Raw genomic sequence first — 26,028 nt, 5'->3', positions numbered from 1 at the left:
AACAATGGGTGAGTTGATGACCAGCCCGATAACAACGGGTGAGTTGATAACCAGCCCGATAACAACGGGTGAGTTGATGACCAGCCCGATAACAACGGGTGAGTTGATGACCAGCCTGATAACAACAGGTGAGTTGATGACCAGCCCGATAACAACGGGTGAGCTGATGACCAGCCCGATAACAATGGGTGAGTTGATGACCAGCCCGATAACAACGGGTGAGTACCACTTGAAACAAGCGGTTAGTTTCACTTGAAACAAGCAGTTAGTTTCTCCAGAAACAAGCAGTTAGTTTCACGGGAAACAAGCGGGTAGTTTCACGGGAAGTAAGCAGTTAGTTTCACTGGAAACAAGCAGTTAGTTTCACTGGAAACAAGCAGTTAGTTTCACTGGAAACAAGCAGTTAGTTTCACTGGAAACAAGCAGTTAGTTGTACTGGAAACAAGCGGTTGGTGTTACTGGAAACAAGCAGTTAGTTTTACTGGAAACAAGCAGTTAGTTTCACGGGAAAAAAGCGGGTAGTTTCACTTGATACAATGGGTGAACTGTGCTTGGAAGAATGGGTAAGTTTCATTCAGCTCTTTTTCATGGTTATCTCTTATTTGCTCTGGTGCCGCTGCCCTGCCGCCTATTATGCACCATACCTCATTTTGACTATAATTTTTTGTGTTACATTTACTGCTGATCTTAGAATATTGAGTATTACCTTACCGTGCTTGCGGCAGGATTACTTTACGTTCGTACGAATGTTTGCTCTAATGTTTCCATGAGACTGCAGTTCTAGCATTGATATTGTAATCTGAAGCGATCATAAGCCTTCCTATGACCATAATATTTTTCTAATCTCTAGGATAAAAGGTAGTTGTGTGAGACGAATTTCAAAACCATCTTTTATTATCAGACATTAATTTTTTGCATACTTAGACATTCGAGGTAAACGTGTCAATGATTGTCCCCAGGCTGGACGGTGTAGGGGAACCAGTGCGGGAAATTGACAGCGTGATGATGACGACGTCAGGCTTCATATCATCTGCAAGAGAAGGAAAACTGCCAGAAGCTCGCATGCCTCACATTCCTTTACCCGTCATACCGCACCAGACGCCCACATCCCGCTCCTCTGGAGGGGCGAACAGCCGCAATCCCTCGTCCACGAGCGCCCAGTCTCTGGCACAGACTATAGCAGCAAAGAAGAAGATGTCTCTGGAGAGGCTGATGAGGCACAAGCATAATATGGCCCTCAAAAGGGCCGCACAAAATACTCTCAATGGCCTCAATAATGTCAATACTTCCACACCCAAAACAAAATCTTCTAAGAAGAGCTTGAGTCACTCAGCTGTTTTAAGCCTGGCCGGAGCAGCGGTTGATTCTAGTTTATGTTTCACCACAAAACACGGCAAACCTAAAGAAAAACTTAAGCCTAAGATTCCCGCCACGCCCCCCGGCACCAGCAGGTTCCTAACTCCCTCCACCCCGCACTTGTTAGCTAAGAAACCCGGCAGTGCTGCCGGGACGCCTCTTGGTCCTCCTCCTAAACTCAAAATTCCGACCCCGCGACAAAAGCAACCGGAATTTTCTACGGACGTTTTACCGTTGCCTAAGGAAGACCCCAAAGAGCTAGAGGAGCGAGAGCTGCAGCTGCAGAGGAAGAAAGAGAAGCAGAAGGAACTGGCCAGGGCCGCCAGAAGTGGACTGTTGGGGGCCATCGTGGGCAGTGGTGGTGGCCACCTGATGGACGCCAGTGATGAGGGTGGACAAACTTTCAACGGCGTCGTGGCGCCTGAGACGAAGACGAGTAAGATGCCAACGTCGTCATCCCTCCTCTCGAACGCCCTTAAAACCAAGAAGGAAAAGAAAGATAGAGAAGAGAAGAAAGATCTCAAGAAAATTAGCAAGGAAGGTCGTAAAGATAAGGATAAGAAGGATAAGTCTGATAGCAAGAAAGATAAATTAATTAAGAAAAAGGAAGAGAAAGAGCGTAGGGACAAAAAGGATTTAAAGAAAAAAGAGAAAGATGGGTCAAAGAAATTGAAAGATTCGTCAAAGAAGGATACAAAGAAGGACAAGGAGAAGAAAAGTAAAGAAGGCAAAATCAAATTAAAAGAGAAAAAGGATAAAAAGTTAAAGAAAGTTTCTGATGCATCAACGATCAAGTCACCAAGATCTACCATCGCGTCTCTCGACACGTCAGAAATATCGCGGCCACACTCCCCATCTCTCACCGACGCTTCCACTATTGCATCGCTGGATGTCTCCTCTGGCTTCAGTCCAGACGCCAGTAAATCCAAATTATGTGTCTTCAAGAAGAGCAACAAAACGCACACCAAAGCTGATTCATTGTCCGACGATCCCTTCACTTCTAAACCTAATGTTTGTATAGAGGACTCTTATAATACCGCCGATGCGTCTGCCGACATGTCGGGCGTCCTGTCATCGCCTAGCATTTCCGCGTCCCCTCTCGATGTTCCTGGAAAAATAGTGAAGCAGAAGAAGCGTAAGAGATTGCTTGATGATGACTCGGAGTCTCCAGGCGATGCCTTGTCTCCTAAAATGAAGAAATCTAAGTCGAGCCCGCGTGCCAAGTCCACGAAAATGTCTATTGACATCAACGCGATTTCTGGGGCTTTGGACGACAACGCGTTGCCTTTCACCAGCTCCAGTTGCCCCATGAGCAGCTGGGACGGCAGACCGTCCACTCCTTCAGGCGTTCACGATTTCTCGACTGTAAAGTATCCTCCAACTCCAAGCTTGTACCCCCAAGCGCCAGGCTTGTACCCACCTGCTCCAGGTTTGTACCCACCTGCACCAAGTTTGTACCCACCTGCTCCAAGTTTGTACCCACCAACCCCGGGCTTGTACCCACCGACGCCTGGCTTGTACCCTCACAGCTTCTCGAGCAACACGAACGCCTTCTCCCCTCTGAGTTGTGGCACTCCTGATGGCTTCTTGGAGCAGACAGAGCGGCCTTTGACCCCAGGTAAAGCCAGGACCCCAGAACGCTCCTCCAGGGGCGTCACGCCTTCAGGGAGCTTCATGCCTTCAGGGGCCCTTTGCTCCGACACTCCCCACTCAGCCACGTCCTCCAGCGGGCCATCGCCTTCCCCTCCTGAAGGGGAGCACAGCGCAGGGCCGCACTCTCCTCTCGACGTGGCCTCCTCCAACGCCTTCAACTTCGCTGGCGACAGCGAGAGGAAGGTTCGTTCCGACACCAATACGCAATACAGAATATTATCGGAAACAATCAAGACAATTGACTATGAAGATAATTTAATTGCGAGTAGTTTCACGGTGATGTTTATCGTTAGTATATAAAATTTGAATTTTTATCGGGTTGTTATCAATAAATATGTATATGCAATGATGATAATAATTGATATTTTTGGTTTGCCATCTAGGTTTGCCATGAGACTTCATACTGTACTAGTATATTTAGCTTTATTTACTTATTTGCAGAAGAAAGATAAAGAGCATCGTAAAGAGAAGAAAGAGAAGGATAAAATCAAAAAGAAGAAAGACAAGAAATTGAAAGAGAAACTTGAGAAGAAACAGAAAGAGAAGCTCGAGAAGAAGGAAAAGAAGAAGAAAAAATCCCTGGAGGGCGGCGAGCTCGGCGACGTTCTGCTCCTGCAGCAGACACATCTGGAGACGCCCACGCCCGTCGCCCCCAAACTGTGAGTCTTTCTTAATTACTATTTAATTATTTTATTTATTTCAGTTATACTTCTTGCTAACTGTGAGTCTTTGTATTCTTAATTACTACTGAGTTTTTTTTTATTTATTTTAGTTATACTTCTTGCTAACTGTGAGTCTTTCTTAATTAATATTAAGTTTATTTTATTTATTTTAGTTATACCTCTATGTGCAGCATAAGGGTATTCTTAATTACTATTAAGTTTATTTATTTATTTTAGTTATACTTCTTGCTAACTGTGAGTCTTTGTATTCTTAATTACCTACTACTAAGTTTATTTGATTTATTTTAGTTATACTTCTATGTGCAGCATAAGGGTATTCTTAATTACTATATTTATTGAAGTTTAAGTTCACTTTATTTATAGGTATTTTATGTGCAGCGTATGGATGCATTTATCATCACACTGAAGGTAATTTCTACCCATGATCTTCGTACGATCTTCGTTCTGCTAGGTTATTTTTCCATTCAAATCAACAATTTATATATTTTCAGTATTGTCATCTCTTTTCACTATCTCTTTCCAACCTGCAATTTAGATCAGTACCACCAAGATAGATTTATTATTCTATTATTATTATATATTATTATTCTCGAGCCGGATTTACATAGATGCAATACACGGTTGTTGATAAGGAGGCAAGTTCTGCTTTAAGGAAAATGTATCGGTCATATTGTCCAAACAGTGACACTTTTTGCCTGTAGCGCCGATACGCCTTTTTCTTCAGCGTCAAACCGCGACAGGACGACCTACGTGTGTCAATACTTGAACAACGATAAACTTGTTTCAACGAGTGTTGCGTTCGAGGTTAACGATTTGCTGTTGAAATACTCCTGAGGCGTTGATGCTTGCTGCAATTGCTGTAAATTTTCATGTGAATTAAACTGCATTCATGCGAGATTTTTCATTTAAATGCTGCGAGATGAGCAATTTCTGAACTGCCACTTGTTGGCTCCGGAGCCCAGCAGTGAAATCTCTCTTGCTCCGTTTCCTAAATTTGTAATTCTGGTGAACTAAAAACGCTGGCTGCTCTTCTGGCCGAGGGCTTTCTTGTGTAGATTTTTCTACGTTCAAATGCCGAAGGTGAAAGCATGTGCGATATTTATGGTTATTATCACGCAACTTACTGGCTACTATCGCTCAAATTAAGTGCCAGTAGAAGACAAATTATCGGTACATTATTTTTAAAATTAAATGTAATTATAACACAAATTACCTGCTATTGTCACGCGCGTTTTCATGCCACGTTCGTATTACAACTCGCAGCGGCAAGTTGTAATTGTTTACAATGGTAATTACTAATTAAACCAGTGCTTGTTCATATACCCACAAGAATACACCAGCGCGTCGTGATTCAGATTCTTGTACAACTCCCTTTACTCAGTTTTCCGTTTTTATATGAGAACTTTAGCCTAAAGAAAAAGTTCACCCTCGCACTCCCTTATTATTCGTGTATTTAATAAGGGTGACTGAATTATGAAGTAACTTCTCCAGATCTTACTCCTGTGTTATATTCGAGGTTCCCTTGCAAGCTCGGTGCCAAGCTTCAGTCATCTAGTGAGTGGTGATTGAAGCAGTCGTGTTGCCAGCACTCAGTCATGTTGCCAGCACTCACATGTTGCCAACTCTCGCATGTTGCCAACTCTCGCATGTTGCCACCACCCAGTCATGTCGGCAACACTCACATGTTGCCAGCACCCAGTCATGTTGCCAACTCTCGCATGTTGCCACCACCCAGTCATGTCGGCAACACTCACATGTTGCCACCACCCACTCATGTCGGCAACACCCAGTCATGTCGGCAGCACCCAGTCATGTTGCCAACACTGTCATGTTCACACATGACTGTCATGACACTGTCATGTAGTTTCTTCATGCAGTTGCTCCTAATGCCTCAGTTAATCCATCAGCAATGATACGAGCGAGAGGAGAACGGCTCACAAGTGTTGGCAACACGACTGCTTTAGTCACCATCAACTGTGATGAGGGCGTTAAGGAAGTGATGCATGTGTTGGTGTTCTAACAAGGGTGTTGTGTGTGTGCAGGAGTGTTCAATAATACAATAGGTACTACGCTGTCCTTTTCAATTCTACATTCGTCATTGGTGTCGAGATCCTGCGGACATCCAGCTTAAATTTATGTTTTTATTGTCACGGATTACCAGAAACATATCCCTAGTCGTAATTTTCCCACTTCTTATTATTATTATTTTTGGAACAGTCTCTACGTCATTTCTCACTCAGGTTTCCAATGGGTTTTTACAATAATTCCATATATTCGTGTGGTTGACAACAACCAATCATACCTCATCCAGTTCATCAATAGGCACCAGCACTGGATTGTGGTACTCGTTTCAAATGGTACACGTAGTATTGTGCTCACATAATGACCTTAGTTTGACATGTACATGGTCCGCTTAGTGGTCAACCTTATTATTTATTATCCTTGGTATGTCATCCGGACGTAGCAGCCCCAGGCTACGCTGTTGTAGAATCGCTTTGAATATACGCGTTCTTGTAAATACTATCAATACTTGATTGCTGCTGTACAGTAATATTGCTCCCACTCTTGTACAACTTATTTCTGCTTCGAAGCACTCAGTCTCTCCTTAATTGGTGTGGGGTTTCTGGGTTGGGAATTTTTTCCTTTACTCCCCTTAAAAGTTTGTTTGATATCTACCAGTGATGGAGACTTGAATCAAGGTAACATGATATGTATTGCCTCCTTCTCACTACTCTCGATCGTTTGCAAATATCTTGACTTTTTCGCTTTTTGTCAAATAAAAATTTGTAAATTTTCCGTTAATAGAGACGTTCACACTCATCTGCCGAGCTGCTGTTTTCGGATGTTGGGATATTTCTAGAGCTTTGTTGGTAAAGTCTTTTCGGTTTGATCAGATCATGTTTGTTGCGATCTTTTTGGTCGTAAAGTTTAAACGAATTCATCGTGCTGAATCTTCTGTGTGGCCGTTGCAAAGCTGCGTCCTCGTTATTTGTGTCGTGTTTATGACTGTGAATTTTGAGTATGTAAGTTTGATGGGACGATATTTCCTTGTTGCAAGTGTGTGTGTTTGTTGTACAGGCTGCATTAAACGCCTTGGGTTAGCACTTGGGAAAACACCAACACTTCCATCACTTCCAGCCAATTTAAAGGCCCCAAATAAAGGCAACATATTGTTTAATATTTCAACTTTAGTCCTCATTGCAATTGGACCGCTTACCGGTCTCTAGATTTGTCTTGACGCCGAGTATCTATTATTTATTTAACCACGTGTTGTGGTTGCCAACTAGTCTACCACAACACATGCTGGTGGTTGCCTATTAGTATTTACTAAACCGCGTGCTGGTGATTGCCAGTACTCTTTTATAACATACTGGCTGCTAACTAAGAGAATTAATACACCATGTTCTGGTTGCTAAATGGTCAATGTTATACCACAGGCTAGTTAACAATTAATCATTACAATACCACGTTCTGGTGGCCAACTAGTCATTAATAAAACGAGTGCAAGTTGCTAACTAGTCAATAATTAAGCCCGTACAAGTTGCCAACTAGTCAATAATTAAGCCCGTGCAAGTTGCCAACTAGTCAATAATAAAGCCCGTGCAAGTTGCCAACTAGTCAATAATAAAGCCCATACAAGTTGCCAACTAGTCAATAATAAGGCCCGTACAAGTTGCCAACTAGTCAATAATAAAACCCGTACAAGTTGCCAACTAGTCAATAATGAAGCACGTACAAGTTGCTAACTAGTGATTAATATAGGACGTGTTGGTTGTTGATGACAAGTGCTAACCTCGGTGTTGGTGTGTGTCTGTTTGTTGCAGTGATGCTCATGAGAGTGGGAGGAGAGTGTCGTCGCGCGTGCGGACCATCTCTCACAGATACCGATGATCTTCTCTGCTGCTGCTGCGTCACAATCCTTCATTCATTTGTGACTTATATGGCTGCTATGGATCATCAAATTAATCATGAATATGATGTTCTGCTGCTGCGTCACAGTCCTTCATTCATTTGTGACTTACATGGCTGCTATGGATCATCAAATAAGTCATGAATATGATGTTCTGCTGCTGCGTCACAATCCATCATTCATTTGTGACTTACATGGCTGCTAAGGATCATCAAATTAGTCATGAATATGATGTATATATCCGCTCGTGGTCATCACATGAAGAGCTGTTGTGGTCATAAATCCTTCATCCATTTGTGACTTATATGGCTGCTAAGGATCATCAAATAAGTCATGAATATGATGTTAATTGCCGCTCGTGGTCATCACATGAAGGGCTGTTGTGGTCATAACTTGTACAATGTACAGCTTCTGTGGTCAGTTCTCTGGAAGCTTTTGAAGCTGAAGCAACACTCTTAGCTTCTTTTTTTGCCATTCCTTTGACAGCTTTTGAAGCTGAAGCAAGTCTCAAAGCTTCTTTGTTAGTCATTCCTTTGACAGCTTTTGAAGCTGAAGCAACACTCAAAGCTTCTTTTTTAGTCATTCCTTCGCTAACTTCTGTGGCTATTCCTCTACAAGCTGAAGCAGGTTTTGTGTGCCTGGACTGATGGCCTATCCTTGATTTGTTTTTCCTTGCGGCACAACTATCATCAGTTCTAGGTTTATTCCTTTTATAAGAATAATGAAAAGTCATTTAAAATTACATAAATTATACGCACTAGGCATGCGGAGAAATTGTGCTCAGTCGTTCTCCCTAAACAAACTAGGAGCCTCAGGAGACGAACGAAATTCTGTGCTGTTGTTCCTACTAGGTCAAATGAACGCATCGTTTTATTGAAAATAATCTCGATGTGGTTTTACTAACGTTGTCGTCTCTTCTGTCTAACTTTTTGGAACAAATTTCGTTTTAATGTAATTTCTAATCAACTAAATGAAGTTTGACTGGCGAGATGCCTACTCTCGTTACCTGCTTTCCCGTTTGTTGCAACGAAATTTCAATTAACAAGTGGCCACCTAAGCCAAGGGTAATCAAAATTGACATGCCCAGGGCCAATACTTTCAAAAAAGTTAAGAGATCGGAAGTTCATCAGCCAATCATTGACGGCCTTTCAAGCAAAATCCACCAATCATAGACAAGAAAATAGAGCGTAAGTACTTACGTTCACTTAGCGAGTTTTGAAAGTATGGCCCTAGTATTGTATTTCCAAGTTATAACTTATGTATAGTATTAACGGAACAATATTATTGTACACCGCTGCAGGGTTCGCAAGCATTTATCACTCTATATCTATAGAAATTATTGTGTCGTGTATAGTACAGAATTAAATTTATAATGTTAGACATTTGAAAAAATTGAATTGAAAGGTATTTTAGTATAATTTACTTAGTTCTCTTCTTAACCCTGGGCGTGGCGCACTGTTTGCGTGTCTGGGTCCAAGTTCTGTGCCATGACTTGCTCTGCACGTGTCTGGGTCCAAGTTCTGGGCCATGACTTGCTCTGCACGTCTAGATGTGTATAAGAGACAGCTCCTGCGCCGTCTTGCCTTTGTGGCGCCCAACACATGGCATGTTGTGGCGCCTGCAACACATGGCATGTTGTGGCGCCTGCAACACATGGCATGTTGTGGCGCCTGCAACACATGGCATGTTGGTGCAGGGGTTACATTGTGGTGCTTACAACACAAGCAATGTTTGCATAAGTGTTATCTAGTGACACTTGTAACTTCATCATCAATTATTGCACAAGCTAGCTACTACCGTACGTCACTAGGCGCTCGAGAAATAACATTATAATGCTTGTGAAGAATCAGTATTGTGATGACTGAAAAACATAAGATGATCATTGAAGATGTTGGTACAATTTATTTTTAACTATTTACTTTACACTTTTGGGTCATTAGCTTCAGTAATCCAGCATGACAGTGTGATGTCAGCTCCACTCACCCAGCACTACAGCGGGACAGTGTGATGTTAGCTCCACTCACCCAGCACTACAGCAGGACAGTGTGATGTTAGCTCCACTCACCCAGCACTACAGCGTGACAGTGTGATGTTAGCACCACTCACCCAGCACTACAGCGGGACAGTGTCGGGTTAGCACCACTCACCCAGCACTACAGCGGGACAGTGTCGGGTTAGCACCACCTGTCTCTTATACACATCTAGATGTGTATAAGAGACAGGAATATGCTCTGCTATCTATTTGTCATTTAGGTAAATGTCAATTCTAATGCAAAAAAATTACAGGGAATTTGTGCAATGCCCCTGGAGGTGCTCACAGACCTCCTGCACCGCTACCTGAGAGAGACGGCCGTCCTCACGCACAGATATGCTGAGCATGGTGAGCTATCAACTAGTGACTTCCCTGCCTGATTTTTTCAACATATGCCTGATTGTTTTAACATATGCCTGATTTTTTTCAACATATGCCTGATTTTTTCAACATATGCCTGATTATTTCAACGTCTGCCTGATTTTTTCAACATATGCCTGATTTTTCAACATATGCCTGATTGTTTCAACATATGCCTGATTTTTTTCAACATCTGCCTGATTTTTTCAACATATGCCTGATTTTTTTCAACATCTCCCTGATTTTTTCTTGATTAAAGTTGTATAAAATGTTGAATATTTGTAAAAAATGCCTGTAACAAAAATCAAATATAAAGGGTTTACTGAAAAAAAAACATATTTTGACAAGTTTCATATCATTTTTTCAGCCAGCACTTGAATTGTACTCTCAAACATTAAAAATTTTGTCAATTTTTAGAACAACTCATTAACTCCTAACTGATATTTTCAGACAACCGAACCATGCCAACTCTGAGTGATCTCAGCTATGCGTTCCTGGAGATGAAAGTTTCCTTGCCTGAGCTGGAAGAGTTCACAAGCACCGTGGACAGCGTTCCTTTCCCAGACCCGATCCCAAAGTTCCCGATCCCAAGATCAAGTGAACTGAATTTCCTTAAGCCGGGGAGTCGAGAAATTCTGTCCCGGCCTCTGCACATCCATGAACATCTTCCTCCTATGCTACCTGACTTGAATGGTTTGTGAAGCAATCTTTAAGGATATTGTTCTCACATAGGTATTATTATTCTTATATGTATATTATTACTCTACTTGCATAGGTATTATTATTCTTACACATTATTACTCTACTTACGTAAAGAATGTGTATTACATACAAATAAGTTAGTATCAGAAGGCAGAATAAGCTTGTTTCAACACGGTGTTACATACAAATACCGTGTATGTACATACAAATACCGATGTGTGTACATACAAATACCGATGTGTGTACATACAAATACCGTACATATTCTTTCTGCTTAATCAAGATAGAACTTAGGCACATTTTTGTCTTAGGCACATTTTTGTTTAATCTCAAATAAAATCTTTTAATGAGCAAAATAATTGTCTGCTATTATTATTTTACGAGAACTATATGCCCAAATTGAGATTACTAGAAATTTTTATTATGATCACTGTTCACCCAGCATTTTATTCATAAAATAATTGGTGACTTATTAGCTTTATATTTGAATTTATAGTATAATTTATGGGTTTGTAAGTTCTGCTCTTATTAGTTTCATTAAAACATGGAGACGATAGGTGTGTGTTTTTAGGAGAGTGATAATAATGCTATTCATATTCAGACTGAATTCTTGGAATGGTCATTAGACTGTTGAGTAGTAAAAATGAATACTTTAACAAAAAATTAATAATCTCTAATAGATGCAACAATTGAATTTTAAAAATTGCTAATCTCTGTGTATGAGATAAGTAATTTTTAATTTTTAATGTAGATTATCTAGATTATTAACTAATATAAATTCCAGAAGATGGTATTTAAAAATTGCTGTTCTCTGCATTTGTAATAAACTTATTAACAAATACAAATTACAGAAGATGGTAAGCTGGGTGGCAGCCCTCACCCGGACCAGAACGGGCTGGGCGGGGCCCCGGGGGATGGGCCAGGGGGCCACATGACCCCCAATGGAGCCTCGTCCCCCTCACGCCTCTCTGCCTTCCTGAGCTCGGCCCAGCGCCAGACCAGGGATGACCAGCCCGATAAGAACGGGTGAGTTACATGATAACAATGGGTGAGTTGACCAGCCTGATAACAACGGGTGAGTTGATGACCAGCCCGATAACAACGGGTGAATTGATGACCAGCCGGATAACAACGAGTGAGTTGATGACCAGCCTGATAACAATGGGTGAGTTGATGACCAGCCCGATAACAATGGGTGAGTTGATGACCAGCCCGATAACAATGGGTGAGTTGATGACCAGCCCGATAACAACGGGTGAGTTGATGACCAGCCCGATAACAATGGGTGAGTTACGTGATAACAACAGGTGAGTTGATGACCAGCCCGATAACAATGGGTGAGTTACGTGATAACAATGGGTGAGTTGATGACCAGCCCGATTGCCATGACTTGCTCTGCACGTGTCTGGGTCCAAGTTCTGGGCCATGGCTTGCTCTGCACGTGTCTGGGTCCAAGTTCTGGGCCATGACGCTGACTAAATTTGAATTACGACCTCTAAATTAACGTCTAAGATTTGCTCACTAAGATTAGATTTTAATGAGATTAGTGTTTTAATTACTTGACAGCTTTTAAGGACTTCGAATTAGAGAACATTCATTGCCATGTTCTAGTGCTCGTGCCGTGCAAAGCTTCCAATTTGAACCTTAAATCAAATGTCCAAATAATCACTCTATTGACTTGTATTTATATTAACGAGAGCAATAATGAAGCAATATTTATAACAGTAACCTGAGAACATACGTAGAATATAATGGACTTGTCTTTCAGACACGCATTTGTCTCCTAATAATCAATACGATCGTTTTTTTATAGGAGTGTTTGTCGGGAAAATTTTTTCTTGTGTGTCCAAGTTTTAGATTTAAAAATCTTGATCTCAAGTCGCAAATATAGGAGAAACAACCCTCGTCCCAAATGACGTCCGCAGCTAAGGTGGCTGTGTGGTGTGCCTTATACACTTTATTTAATCTATCGTCCCGTGTTGTGCTGGCAAAATGGTTGTGAAAACCGCTGGGCCCATACTTTCAAAAAAAAAAAAAATGTTGAGAGATCGTAAGTTTGGAAAAATGATTGTGAATTGTGAGTGCATGCTTGCTTAACCCTCTACCGCCGTATGTCACTCTTCTGGGCCTATACTTGCAAAAAAAGTTAAGAGGTCGTAAGTTCATCAGCCAATCATTGACGGTCTTTCAAGCCAAATCCACCAATCATAGACAAGAAAATAGAGCGTAAGTACTTACGTTAACTTAGCGAGTTTTTAAATTATGACACCAGGAACATAACTTTAAACTTAAATTATACGTAAACTATTGAGTGTAGCAACCTGAGGACGTTAGTACGCAACAGAGAACATTTTAAAGTAACTTTCAACTTGAATTATACGTAAACTATTGAGTGTAGCAACCTGAGGACGTTAGTACGCAACAGAGAACATTTTAAAGTTATCGTACGTGGCGGCAACCATCAGTGCAAGTCATTTTGCGCTCACTAGAACGTATCCTTTTTAGGAGGTAGGCGCGTGACAATATTGCTCCGGTTACTCGTGTCAGGTGGTAGAGGGTTAAACTCGTTCATCCAACTCTGATGTACGAATAAGAGAACATTGCCCTCTGCAGCCATACTTTCAAAACTCGCTAAGTGAACGTAAGTACTTACGCTCTATTTTCTTCTTGTCTATGATTGGTGGATTTTGCTTGAAAGGCCGTCAATGATTGGCTGATGAACTTACGATCTCTTAACTTTTTTTGAAAGTATAGTGAACGTAAGTACTTACGCTCTATTTTCTTGTCTATGATTGGTGGATTTTGCTTGAAAGGCCGTCAATGATTGGCTGATGAACTTACGATCTCTTAACTTTTTTTGAAAGTATAAGCCAGGCTGATGTCTCGATAACGTGTGGCAAATGTCTAGTGTTTTTTTGCACTTTGCTAAGATTTATGTTCGTTTTTAAAGTTGAAATGTGAACAAAATATGAAACGTTGCCAGTTTTAGTGCCTGTAGTCACCGCACTACCTCCTTTGATCTCATGAAAACCAAAATATTTCGTTTCTTATCTTTGCTGTAGCGTACATGATGTATGTGGTGACGTGCATAATGTATGTGGTGACGTACATGATGTATGTGGTGACGTGCATGATGTATGTGGTGACGTACATGATGTATGTGGTGACGTACATGATGTATGTGGTGACGTACTTCGGTCTTCTCAATTGTATTGTACTTCGGTCTTCTCAAAGGTATTTTTACTTCGGTCTTCTCAATTGTATTGTATATCAGTCTTCTCACGTGTATTGTACTTCGGTCTTTTCTATTGTATTGTACTTCGGTCTTCTCAATTGTATTTTTACTTCGGTCTTGTCAATTGTATATTGGACCTTGGCCTTGTCAATTCTATAGTAATTCGGTCTTGTCAATTGTATTGAAGTTCGGTCTTGTCGGTCGCGTTGTAGTTCAATTGTATGGAACAACATTTTTTCCAGGAATCGCACACTATATCTGAGGAAACAGTTCCCGCCGCCTTCTTAAATAATTAAGACGTTTCAGTGGCACTTGAATAGATGCTGCGAGAAATTCTTCCCTAATTATTGGTAGCTTTGCATAGGCCTGGGCCTATACTTTCTAAAAAAGTTAAGAGATCGTAAGTTCATCAGCCAATCATTGACGGCCTTTCAAGCCAAATCCACCAATCATAGACAAGAAAATAGAGCGTAAGTACTTACGTTCACTTAGAGAGTTTTGAAAGTATGGCCCCTGGAGTCGTTTGTTTATTGATTTTATTAAATCTTATGTTCATTCTGTTTATTGATGAAATAAAAGAGCATAATAAATATTTATCCACGAACGGGTATCTAAAAGGAATTATCACTGGAGAAATTCATCGCAAAAAAACACTGCCGAATGTTGTCTCCGACTTATTTGGCTCAGTATTCATATTCATGATTTAATTCGCAATAGTAATGATGTTCACAACGCTTTGAAATGATTCACAAATTTTATTACCCAAGACTCTTCGCTGTTCGACGCTTCTGTGCCGTATAATCAATAAACTTGTTAGCATATTGCCTCATTGAATTCTCGGTGTTTCCATCTTACTACTGCGATCAAACAGGTATATTAAACAAGTTTCCATTTGCATTTATTGATCTGGGCCTATACTTTCAAAAAAGTTAAGAGATCGTAAGTTCATCAGCCAATCATTGACGGCCTTTCAAGCAAAATCCACCAATCATAGACAAGAAAATAGAGCGTAAGTACTTACGTTCACTTAATCATAGACAAGAAAATAGAGCGTAAGTACTTACGTTCACTTAGCGAGTTTTGAAAGTATGGCCCCTGCCATCTAAACCTACAGTCAGTACCGTGCACTTCAAGTTACGGGGTATCCCTTTTACTGTGTTTATTTAGCTCCAACGTTTCTTCATTAGGGATAGCCTCACTCATTATTAAATATTTATTATTATTTCATTATTAACTATACCGCACTCATTATTTCATTGTCGATATTTTGGTGTCTCAAAGTGAACAACGGTGTGAGGTGAGTGTTCTCTATATTTTGTATGTATTTTAGTTCATCGAGAAGTATTATCTTCAATTGTGTGAATATAGATTAGATTTGTAGGGGCTTTAGAGCTTTTATAAGATGTAAGACAGATGTAAGTCACAGTCACAAAATTTCTTAATTGTATTATGCAATTGTAATTGTAATACAATTATTACAATTAAAAAACGATTACAATAATATTATATAATTATACCTTAACTTCTGACCTTATCACTGTTCTACCAGATGCTTTTTTAAATACATTCTTACAAGCCGATCAATCGGTTACCTGGTTATTTTTACTTGCCACAATCTTGATTACTTTATTATTGTGAATTAGTGTTATAAATTGGATTTTACTATTACTAACTGGCATGACATAACTAACACATACGTACTAACATACACTAACGCATGTCTGTATGTGTATTAACATGTACACATACACCAACACATGACATACATTAACACATGTCTGTCATAACTAACATGACATACTAACTGTCATGTTTGACATGGGTATGAGTAACATACTCATACATGAGTATGACATGAGCTTGGATGCTCGTAGACTGTGCCCCGATGTTGTTACAATTAAGTTTGAAGCTTTAGTAACTAATCATGCAATTAATCTAATTAACTAATCTCCCTTGCACCGCCACCTCCGGCACACCATCACCTAAACGCTTCACACTCACACTTATCCCACTTCTGTCTCTTCTATTATTACATTTGATTTCGTCCCTTGTCCGTATTCTTGGGTTTCTTTGTCATTTCTCTTCATTTGACTATTTAATCGTTATATCTGTGGAGTCTCCACTTGGTCCTGGTTTTCCATCAATGTTCGTTGCGTTACTTGCACTTCTGCATGTCTTGAGGTACTTTTTGTGGTTTATTTTGGTTTTTCATTAAATGAACTTATCGAATTGCAATTGAAAACTTTTTGGGCCAATCCCATTTGTTCTCTTGTTTTTTTCTTTTTTTTTTAATATATGAACCGCCTTCATTTACAAGCCATATTACTGACTCGCTTGCTCTACCCGAACCCATATTTCTTCTTATTGTAAAAATTTTTGGAAATGCACCCGGCAAATTTTGAAACACGTACGATTTGATTTGGATTTTCTGGACAATTTATTTTTTGTTTCTGCACGCGTTTCTTGACAAAAGCAATTAATTTGTTGCCAAGCTCAGAACCAAACCAATTGCTGTTAGTGCATCATGTAGATCTCCTAGCATACACTCTGACCCCGACATAAAACTCGTATACGACGGAGGCCGATCTGCCGTACGACCCTCGCCTGGTCGGAAAATGTCGAAATCTTCGGCTGGCCCTGCTGAGGGTGTCGTATCCTTCGTGATAACCGACGGCAGCCCTCTGCCGGGACCGAGCTCTGCTGAACTCAGTCGTGGCAGGATATCTGGTCGTAGGGGCAGACCTAGGAAACAAGCTCGTCCTAAGCACCAGTTGCACCCTCATACCACCATTGGGTATGTTGTCTCATCCATGTACATGTACACCTCTGCGCCATTACAACTTCTCTTTTATGCCATGCATGCTTCTGGCTTCTTTTTGTCTTCCGACATACTAGTGTGTCGTGCGAGACTCGGCAAATGTATTACAACAGTAAATGTATACCAACAATGAATGTATTCCAACGTGTAATGTATACCAACAGAAGATATATACATCAATGGTCGCAAGACATTCTTTGCGCGGTGCGTGGCCTTTATTGAGGTGCTAACAGGTCCTCTGACATTCATCTTGTATGCCTAATCGTCATGGCAATATTGCGCTCCAGATTCCGCAGGAGTTGCGGTACAAAACCCACAGGATGACTTCAGTTGTGACATTGACAGAAGACAGCTATTAATTTAACTTCAAGTTTACTGGATAGTCATGTCTGTAATGATTTCTTCAGGTTCTCCTGTTCTCCTAAACGCACCGTTCTGTTTCATCTCTCATCTTCTACTTCAAATGGATAGTTGTGGTTGTTCTTTTTGCGCTTAGTGTGCAACAATCGGAATTTCAACAACAAAGAGCCTTTCCGCTAATATTCTTGCTATGTCTTCGTGTTTCTTTTTTATGTTTGATTTGTCTCTGTAAGGCTGTGAACTCGGGCCAGCGTTGGACGGTATACGCGCTGTTTGAGTCTAATAAGTGGTTTGATCTCAACTTGCTCGTTTAGCTCGTTCATTTGGTTTGTTCTCTACTCAATGTTACTCAAGTTTCAGTTTTGTTCATATCTTAGCTTAATATATCCACTCTCTGACGTGATTCTCAGCGAAGGTTTTGCTCTCTTACGTCGCGGTTTTGACATGGCGTTGCCACATCTAAAACTTGCAGTTAACTTATTGTAAGTTCATTATGTAGTGATCCTGGAGTGGTTTTATTACCAAATTACTCATACCAGCTATATTTATTCTTAGTGATTTAAGTATATTTTTTTGACAGCTACTCATACCAGCTATATTTATTTAGGATGATCGGAGCCCGCCTTTTTAACAGCTTATGAGCTAAGTTAATTTTTGAACTCTTTCTGTTGAGTGGTACAACTGAGCCCTCAAAACTTTTACAAATTTATTTAAGGTCATTGCTCTGAAATTTATGTGCAATTCCTCATATAGGGCTGACTTTTTTCGATTGAGAGCCACTTTATTTGGAGAAGTTTTCCTGGCATTGTAGTACTAATTGTAGTTGCGAGTTTAGCTTAGTCTTCTATAAAATCTCGCTTTAGATTAATACTTGCATTCTTTTTTAGGTAACACCCACGTATGTTTGTTCGACTTTTCGCTGCTTCTGTCGCAGATAAATTTTAAATATTTTAGTTAGTCCGTCAATTTGCACTTGAGGATTTGATACGTACGTGCTTCATCCCTAACGTATCATACCTACTAGGAGTGCGCAGAGTTTTTGGTAGCATTGCTGGTAATATCGGCCTGATCCATAGTTCCCCATCAGGGGGGACTTCTGACGTGTGTCTGTGCGCGCCAGAAGTCCTATGGGATTTCGCGTTCCTAGGGGGGATTGTTCCTGAGCGCCCCATCGCTGAGCTCGCGGTGTCTGACTGCAGATCTCAGTTGTGGGGTTAAGTTATTATGTAGGCAGGATACCTTAAATTAAGTTATTATGTAGGTAGGATTCCTTACATTTCCCTTCTCTGTCTCTCTCGTGCGGGCGGCCGACGTCCCGTTTGCTTTTCACCTGTCCCTCCTTGTCACTTCGTCTCTTTGAGATGCTAACGCTGCTTCTTTCGAGCCAGCTTCAGCGGGCTGGACAACTGAGACCTTCCGCCCCTTGTGGGTGATGAATAATTGAGACCTTCCACCTCTACGGTGATGTTCATCTTGAATTTCGGTGCGAGATAGCTAAATAGCTGAAGCGCTAGTAAACATTTGGCCACTAAACTAACTAACTAACTAACTGATCCATAGTTCCTGATTTGGCTTCTAAAAGTCGAAAATTTCAATTATTGAGCGCCATCCATGGTCTAGTTTTTATAACAATACAATTTTGCCCAGGAATTTCTTCGTCATTAATCCTTCAACAAGCTAGTGATATTAATCATCCTGTTTTAATTTATATCAGACTTTAAATTTCTTTTATACAGACTTTACATTTTTTATATCAGACATTGTACGTAATAATTTCGTACAATGTTTCTCGTTGAATTTGCGCTCACTGAGTAAAAGCATTGAATTCATTTAGACGCAAGATCAATTACTTCTTTCGTGAAATATTTCGTAGCTAAACTAAAGGAAACCATGATGAGCGTGAAATCTGCCTTTACCCTCCCCCTGCTACAAGTTATCACAGTGCTGGTACAAATACCACCTATCGATCTCAGTCTCTTGTTCGCTCTTGAAACATAACTTGCAATGATCATAAGTGACTAGGCATTCGCTCTTGAAATGATCATAAGTAACTAGGCATTCGCTCTTGAAATGATCATAGGTAACTAGGGATTCGCTCTTGAAATGAACATTAAAAATGGCAGGCATGCTCTTAAAATCATTTCTAATAGCGTGGTCATTTTTTAATACCTACCCAATTCTTAACTAGTGCGCACTAAAACTTGGAATGTCTCGTTCTACAAAAAAAAAGTTACTAAAATGAATTTGTACGCTTATTCGATAGCTTGGTTTCATTACTTAGTTTGTATCATTCGGGGTGGATGCTCAATTGCCGATGAGTAATTTATTTAATTTCCATGTTTACTCGCAAAAGTTCTGCAGAAACCCGTCCAAATTGGGCATTAGTTTGGTGGAAGTTCATCTTGAGTTTATATCTTCGTAACGTGACAAATATCACGCGTTGCTTAGTGTGGTAATCTCACTTGTATTAATTATAAACAAAAAATTCATTCCGAATAGTTTTATTTGTAAAAGCTGTAGTTGTGTTTTCCCCTCGAAAGTTGTATGTCTGACTGATCCCTTTATGCCCCCTCAGCGTAATAAAGAGAAGTGAACCTCACGACTCGAGTCTCTCGAGCTTCTCATCACGCGTTGCTTAATGTGGTATTCTCACTTGTATTGATCATAAAAAATCTTAATTTCGAATAGTTTTATACGCAAAAGCCTTAATTTTGTGTTCCTTTCGATAGTTGTATGTCTGACTGATCCATCTATGCCCCGCAGCGTTATAAATTCTATATGTAAAAGCCGTAATTTCGTTTTTTCCTCGATAGTTGTATGCCTAACTGATCCCTTTATGCCCCCTCAGCGTAATAAAGAGAAGCGAGCCTCACGACTCGAGTCTCTCGAGCTTCTCCGTGACCTCCTCTATCCCAACGGGCCGAGCTTCCCCTTCACCGCCTCCTGCTGCGCCTTTAACTAGGGACGACCAACCAGGGTCTCCGGAGCTCGCCAAGATCTCCGCCCTCATCACACGTCCTCCAAAGCTCCACGGCGGCTCCTCTTCCAAAGATAAAGGCAGGAACTCTGCCCATAGGGAGAGCCCGCCTTTGGTCCATAAGGAGACCAAGCCGAGCAAAGACCGAGCGACCCCTCCACCAGATGCCGGTCTCAGGGTGGTGCCTCCGCTCAAGATTAAGAGTGCTGTGGTTGATGACAAAGTGGCAGGTGGGTTGTGTTCTGGTGGCAGGTGGGTTGTGTTCTGGTGGCAGGTGGGTTGTGTTCTGGTGGCAGGTGGGTTGTGTTCTGGTGGCAGGTGGGTTGTGTTCTGGTGGCAGGTGGGTTGTGTTCTGGTGGCAGGTGGGTTGTGCCCTGGTGGCAGGTGGGTTGTGCCCTAGAGATCCCCCATAAAAATAAAATAATTGTAAAATAAGCCCATATCCTGTGTTTTTTTTACAATTTTAACCCGCCCGACAAATGTAGAGCCAATACAGCAGATTTAAATGAATTTTATGCATAACGTTGATAGGTATTTTTGGATGATGTCATTATTTTTGTTTTCTTCTTCAGAAACTCGTCCCTTTTGTCGAAATAATGCCAGATTATAAATAAGGATTTATAAGCATTTATTCCTCCATGTTTCATCTATTGCTTGTTATATTGATATTTATATATTGATATTTATCAATAATGATACATATTTATTGATATTTATTGACATTTTATATTGACATTTCCCAGCCGCGACGAAAAAGCCTGCAAGTGTCCCGTCACCATCCCCCCGCGGGGTCAGCAGCAGCAAGTCATCATCAGGCCTCATCACCACCACCATCACCAAGTCATCATCAGGCCTCATCACCACCACCATCGCCAGTGTGCCCGTCTTGCCCGCAGCGCCCCCGCCCCTACCGGAGCCCTTAGCGGCGCCCGTCGTGGCCGATGCTATATCGTCCTTAGGGCATTTTGTGGTAGGTTATTTTGTGGTAGGTAGGTTATTTTGTTGTAGGTTATTTAGTGTAGGTAGGTTATTTAGTGTAGGTATGTTATTTTGTGGTAGGTTATTTTGTGGTAGGTTATTTAGTGTAGGTAGGTTATTTTGTGGTAGGTTATTTAGTGTAGGTAGGTTATTTTGTGGTAGGTTATTTAGTGTAGGTAGGTCATTTTGTGGTAGGTTATTTAGTGTAGGTTATTTAGTGTAGGTAGGTTATATTGTGGTAGGTTATGTAGTGTAGGTAGGTTATATTGTGGTAGGTTATTTAGTGTAGGTAGGTAGGTTATTTTGTGTAGGTAGGTTATTTAGGGTAGGTATGTTATTTAGTGGTAGGTTATTTAGTGTAGGTAGGTTATTTTGTGGCAGGTTATTACATGCATTAGTGAAGTGACTAGTAGTTATGCACCAGCTATTCACAGCTAACTATATTATTGATCTGCTGAGTATAATCACTCATTCTTCTATCTGTATACCACCTTTTTTTTCAATCAAAATTATTTTCTTCTTCGATGTTTTACATTGTTGTCCTATTGACAAACTTGATAATTGACACGATAATAGATATTTAATAGACGTTTAATATGATTATTATGATAGACGTAACTGTATGATCTGTCTGTCCCCAGGACGACCAGGGCAACGAGGTCTGGATCTGTCCGACGTGCGGCAAGCAGGACGATGGATCGCCGATGATCGGCTGCGATACCTGCGATGATTGGTATCATTGGTGAGTATCGCAGAGAAGAAGTGGGTCTCAGTGGTAAATATTGCACTCCAGTCGCAGGTCTCAGTGGTAAATATCGCACTGCAGTCGCGGGTATCATTAACGAGTATCTCAATGCAGTCGCTGACATCATTGATGTTCTGTGCTGCTTAGTAATAAGTTTGCTATAATTTGGCTAGCTTATCTTTATTTGAACTAACGTTGCCCTTGTATAATAAGCTGATGCTTGGTGCTTGGACCGCAGAGTGTGTGATTAGAATGACGGTTCGTTAATTTTTCTACTTTTCTTTTAGTCTTGATGTAGTGATAGCAACCGAAGCCATGCTTATCGATATAGGAGGTTGCGACGATAAGTATTCATATTTATTTCGATACAGCCGGGTATTTCGACACCTATTTTAATCTCATCAGTCGCATGAATGAACTTTTCCTTCGATAGAGTTTGTATGTACGCTATTTACTGTCAGGTTGGTATTTTCTGTACATTGTCCGAGTGGTCAATAGGTCGCGATGGAAGGTTCCCTATACTGGCAGCTACGACTTGACAAGGAGAAAGACACACACATTTATCTCCGACCTCATATACTAAAAAACAAATACCCTACGCCTAGTTACAGAGCCAGGAATGATGACAATAACGAGAGCACGGGCTTACTTGCAGAAGAAAAATCTTATCCTACACGGATCTGGGCCGGAGACAACAGAGTTAGACAACTACTACGGGCTCCGAATAACTAATTGAGACTAATTCAGCGAGGCTAAATTAAAGTGGCTACAATGCACGCTAATAATTTAATCTACACACCGGGCTTGTTTGAGACGATCTAGTCCAAGGCGAAGCTGCGTGGTCTGGCTGTTGTCGTGGGTTGCAGTTACGTTCCCGGAGTCGGGGATGCTCCGTGAAGCCTCCTTCGCGATCGTGACTTCGGCAGTCGTCGAAAACACGAGGATGAAATCAGTTGCCCGGTGTAGGACTAGGACATGAGTATCCTCACGGTCGGGTAGTTCTTCGATCAGGTTCTCTGTAGTTCTTCGATATCGGCTTCAGATAATTAGCTTCGCAGCAGTCTGTCGTGGCCCCTGTGCTCGGTGGTGTCGAATCCGTCGTTCAGTTTTCCTCTCGCGGCAGTACGAACGTGAAACAGTGGCAATTCGTCGTGGTGAATCCTATACAAGGCTCACGGTGTTCGTCTCGGTTTTCACAGTTATCTCCTTCGTCGGTTACTTGCAACACTTTTCATCTCACTCTCGCGAAAGTCTTTCCACAATTACGTCGGCTAAGTCAGAGAAAACACCTGCACCGTCCACGACCTTCAGTCTTGGTCGCGCTACAACGACATGCGGAATACAAGGGCCTCCGCGCTCAACTGACTCCACATCCGCCGCGCTCGCCTTATATAGCCCCGATTACGCGTAGACCCGCACTCGGTTGGCGTCGCTTGAATTTTCGTGACGACATGTGTTTTTCCCATAAGTCCTAGTTTCCTATTCTTGCTTATAATTTATTCCTATTCCTAATCATTGTTTATAATTTATTCCTATTCCTAATCATGTGCGTGGGCATCCAGGTACCGCCCAACTCGATGCTGGATGTTTGATGTTTGATGCTTGGTCCGCAGGGTGTGCGTGGGCATCCAGGTGCCCCCCAACGAGGCGGAGAACTGGTACTGCCCGCGGTGTCTGGCGCAACACAAGCAGCGCAACCTGCCGGGCAACCCGCGGCGCGAGAAGAAGAAACATCATCACGGCAGGAGGAAGTGATGCACCACCACCACGGCAGGAGGAAGTGATGCGAGTGATGCACCACCACGGCAGGAGGAAGGGATGCAAGTGATGCACCACCACGGCAGGAGGAAGTGATGCAAGTGATGCACCACCACGGCAGGAGGAAGTGATGCAAGTGATGCACCACCACGGCAGGAGGAAGGGATGCACCACCACGGCAGGAGGAAGTGATGCAAGTGATGCTCCATTGTTGGGGCTCTCTGAACACAATAAAATAATATATAATAACTTCGGCACATTAACACTTCAAGACTTCATCTTGGATGCATGGCTTTCGAGACTAACTCTTGACTCTGAGATTTGAGGCTTTCCTACAAAAGAAACAAATAAAACAGATAAATAATAGTTACCTAAACATTAAAGTATTCATATATATATATAACCTAAGTATTTACACAATTTGTTCACATCAATCTATTCACATATATATTTACATATCCACATCCTAACGCAGCACATACCTCCGCTCCGGCTTTCCATGACAGAATAATCTTATCACCTTCTCCTTCCGCACTTATAGCCTTCCGTAAACTCTAAACTAAAATGACAAATTCAAAATAATAAACCATTTTGGAACAAAAATTATCGCCTCGCATAACATTAAAATACCCAACTATTTCTATCCTTTACACCACCACCACCACTACGGCAGGAGGAAGTGATGCAAGTGATGCACCACCACGGCAGTAACACGCATAGCCTGCACTCCTACTGCACCAAAACTGACAATTGCCGTTAGTACGCATAACAATAGTTGATATGCAAGGAAATTACAAGGGATCTTTCTGCAGTAGATAATTCCAAGGAATTGTCTACTGTAGATAAATAAATAATATAAATAAATAAATAATAAATAAGTGTGCAGTAGATAATTAGAGGAAATTCACGGCAATACTGTCACTCATTCAGCACTCAGGGTCATTCACAGCTTGATGTTCATGTCATACGATGAGTGTGCATTAGGAATTAATGTTGTGCTTGTGCTTTAGAGTTTTGTACCTACATGAACCTATAATTTGACATGATTTGTGTGAACTATGATACTAGGAATCGCATAGATTTGCAGGTTTGTGACCGTAAATTATCTATATGTTGATTAGAACCATTACATACAACTGTACATAAACTGTTTACATAAATCAACTTGTACAGCATTTATTATTTGGTTGTGTACGATTCTGTTGATTATTCAGAGAGGATTATTGTTGCCTTGTTGTGTAGATTGTGTCTTGTATATACGGTATATATGGTGCACGTGTTAACATACTTTAAGTTTACTGTGTTCATCAACTGCGCTATCATTTATCGTCTGGCTTAGCGTATTACATTTACGGCTCGCGGTGTTCAATGAACCACTTGTTCTTTGTACGGACGCTTTTGGCCGTACTTCTCCACGTAATAAAGTTATTTTTCGACGGGTATAACTTATTCAAGTTGCTAAAGTGTTATTGTGCCCGTACATAACACGTAATAAAGTTATTTTTCGAGGGGTATAACTTGTTCAATTTGCTAAAGTGTTATTGTGCCCGTACATAACACGTAATAAAGTTATTTTTTGAGGGGTATAACTTGTTCAATTTGCTTTAGTGTTATTGTGCCCGTACATAACACGCAATAAAGTTATTTTTCGACGTGTATAACTTATTCAAGTTGCGAAAGTGTTATTGTGCTGCAACAGATGGATGATGACATTCACTCCAGCAGCCTTCACCATCCCCCTAGATCTGGAGGCTGAAACCTGTAAAAACAAACTAGAATTTGTATGGTTGTTTAATGGTTACATTATTTCCATTCACTTTGTGCCTTTGTTATTCATTTCATAAGCATTTGTTATATATTAAATCGGAAACATTGCACAGCAGTTGCCTTGCGAAATTCAACACAGTATTGTGGGCTCCTCTAGCACCGTAATTTCAATCATTGCATTGCTAATTTTTAACTTATTTGCTGTTATTCACTAATGTCAGCAAACATTCTTCGTTAATGTATTTACATTTTTTCTTCAATATTTCCTGATCTGTCATTGCTACTTTATTAATTGTGACAGTTACACTCAGCTTCTGGTATCCTACCTCATATCTCGTCAGCTAAACGAGCACTGATAGTTAAACTGTTAGCTACGCGTTATAGGTGATTAGAATTGTCGTTGTCACTTGTCAGTAGGATTAATAATGCTGGGAAATACATTATCTACCTTTAGCTAAAAGATGGATCTTAAATTTTTCTTCTACTTTTTATCCTTTATTCCACCTTTAAAAATTTCTCTTGCCAGGGTAGCTGGCGAAGAATTTTTATTGATATTTGTTTGGTTATTCTCTTCTGCAGCGCCGTTGTTTTGCGAACCGCAATAATCTTGTTGATTGTTGTTCATGTTGAGCGTTACTCGATCTATTGTGTTATATTGTTGAATGGTGTAAATACATGTGAATAAAATCATACA

The 26,028-nt window shown here is 40.9% G+C and overlaps 1 protein-coding gene across 1 annotated transcript; it reads left to right on the top strand.

Annotated features, from left to right (window-relative positions):
* Positions 1–21: 21 nt before the first annotated feature.
* On the top strand, positions 22–23,831 carry LOC108666780 (transcription initiation factor TFIID subunit 3). Its single transcript, XM_047882053.1, has 9 exons — positions 22–38; positions 960–3,192; positions 3,451–3,668; positions 16,429–16,725; positions 19,958–20,316; positions 20,830–21,056; positions 21,706–21,806; positions 23,423–23,540; positions 23,640–23,831. The coding sequence occupies exons 2-9, from the start codon at positions 1,003–1,005 to the stop codon at positions 23,661–23,663; spliced, it is 3,534 nt and encodes a 1,177-aa protein (XP_047738009.1). The 5' UTR covers positions 22–38; positions 960–1,002; the 3' UTR covers positions 23,664–23,831.
* The last annotated feature ends 2,197 nt before the right edge of the window (positions 23,832–26,028 follow it).

Source organism: Hyalella azteca, unplaced genomic scaffold (assembly GCF_000764305.2).
Source record: "Hyalella azteca isolate HAZT.00-mixed unplaced genomic scaffold, Hazt_2.0.2 contig9563, whole genome shotgun sequence".
Classification (NCBI taxonomy): Eukaryota; Metazoa; Arthropoda; class Malacostraca; order Amphipoda; family Hyalellidae; genus Hyalella; species Hyalella azteca.
Note: the sequence above shows the minus strand (reverse complement) of the source record. Positions and strands in the feature narration are given on the sequence as shown.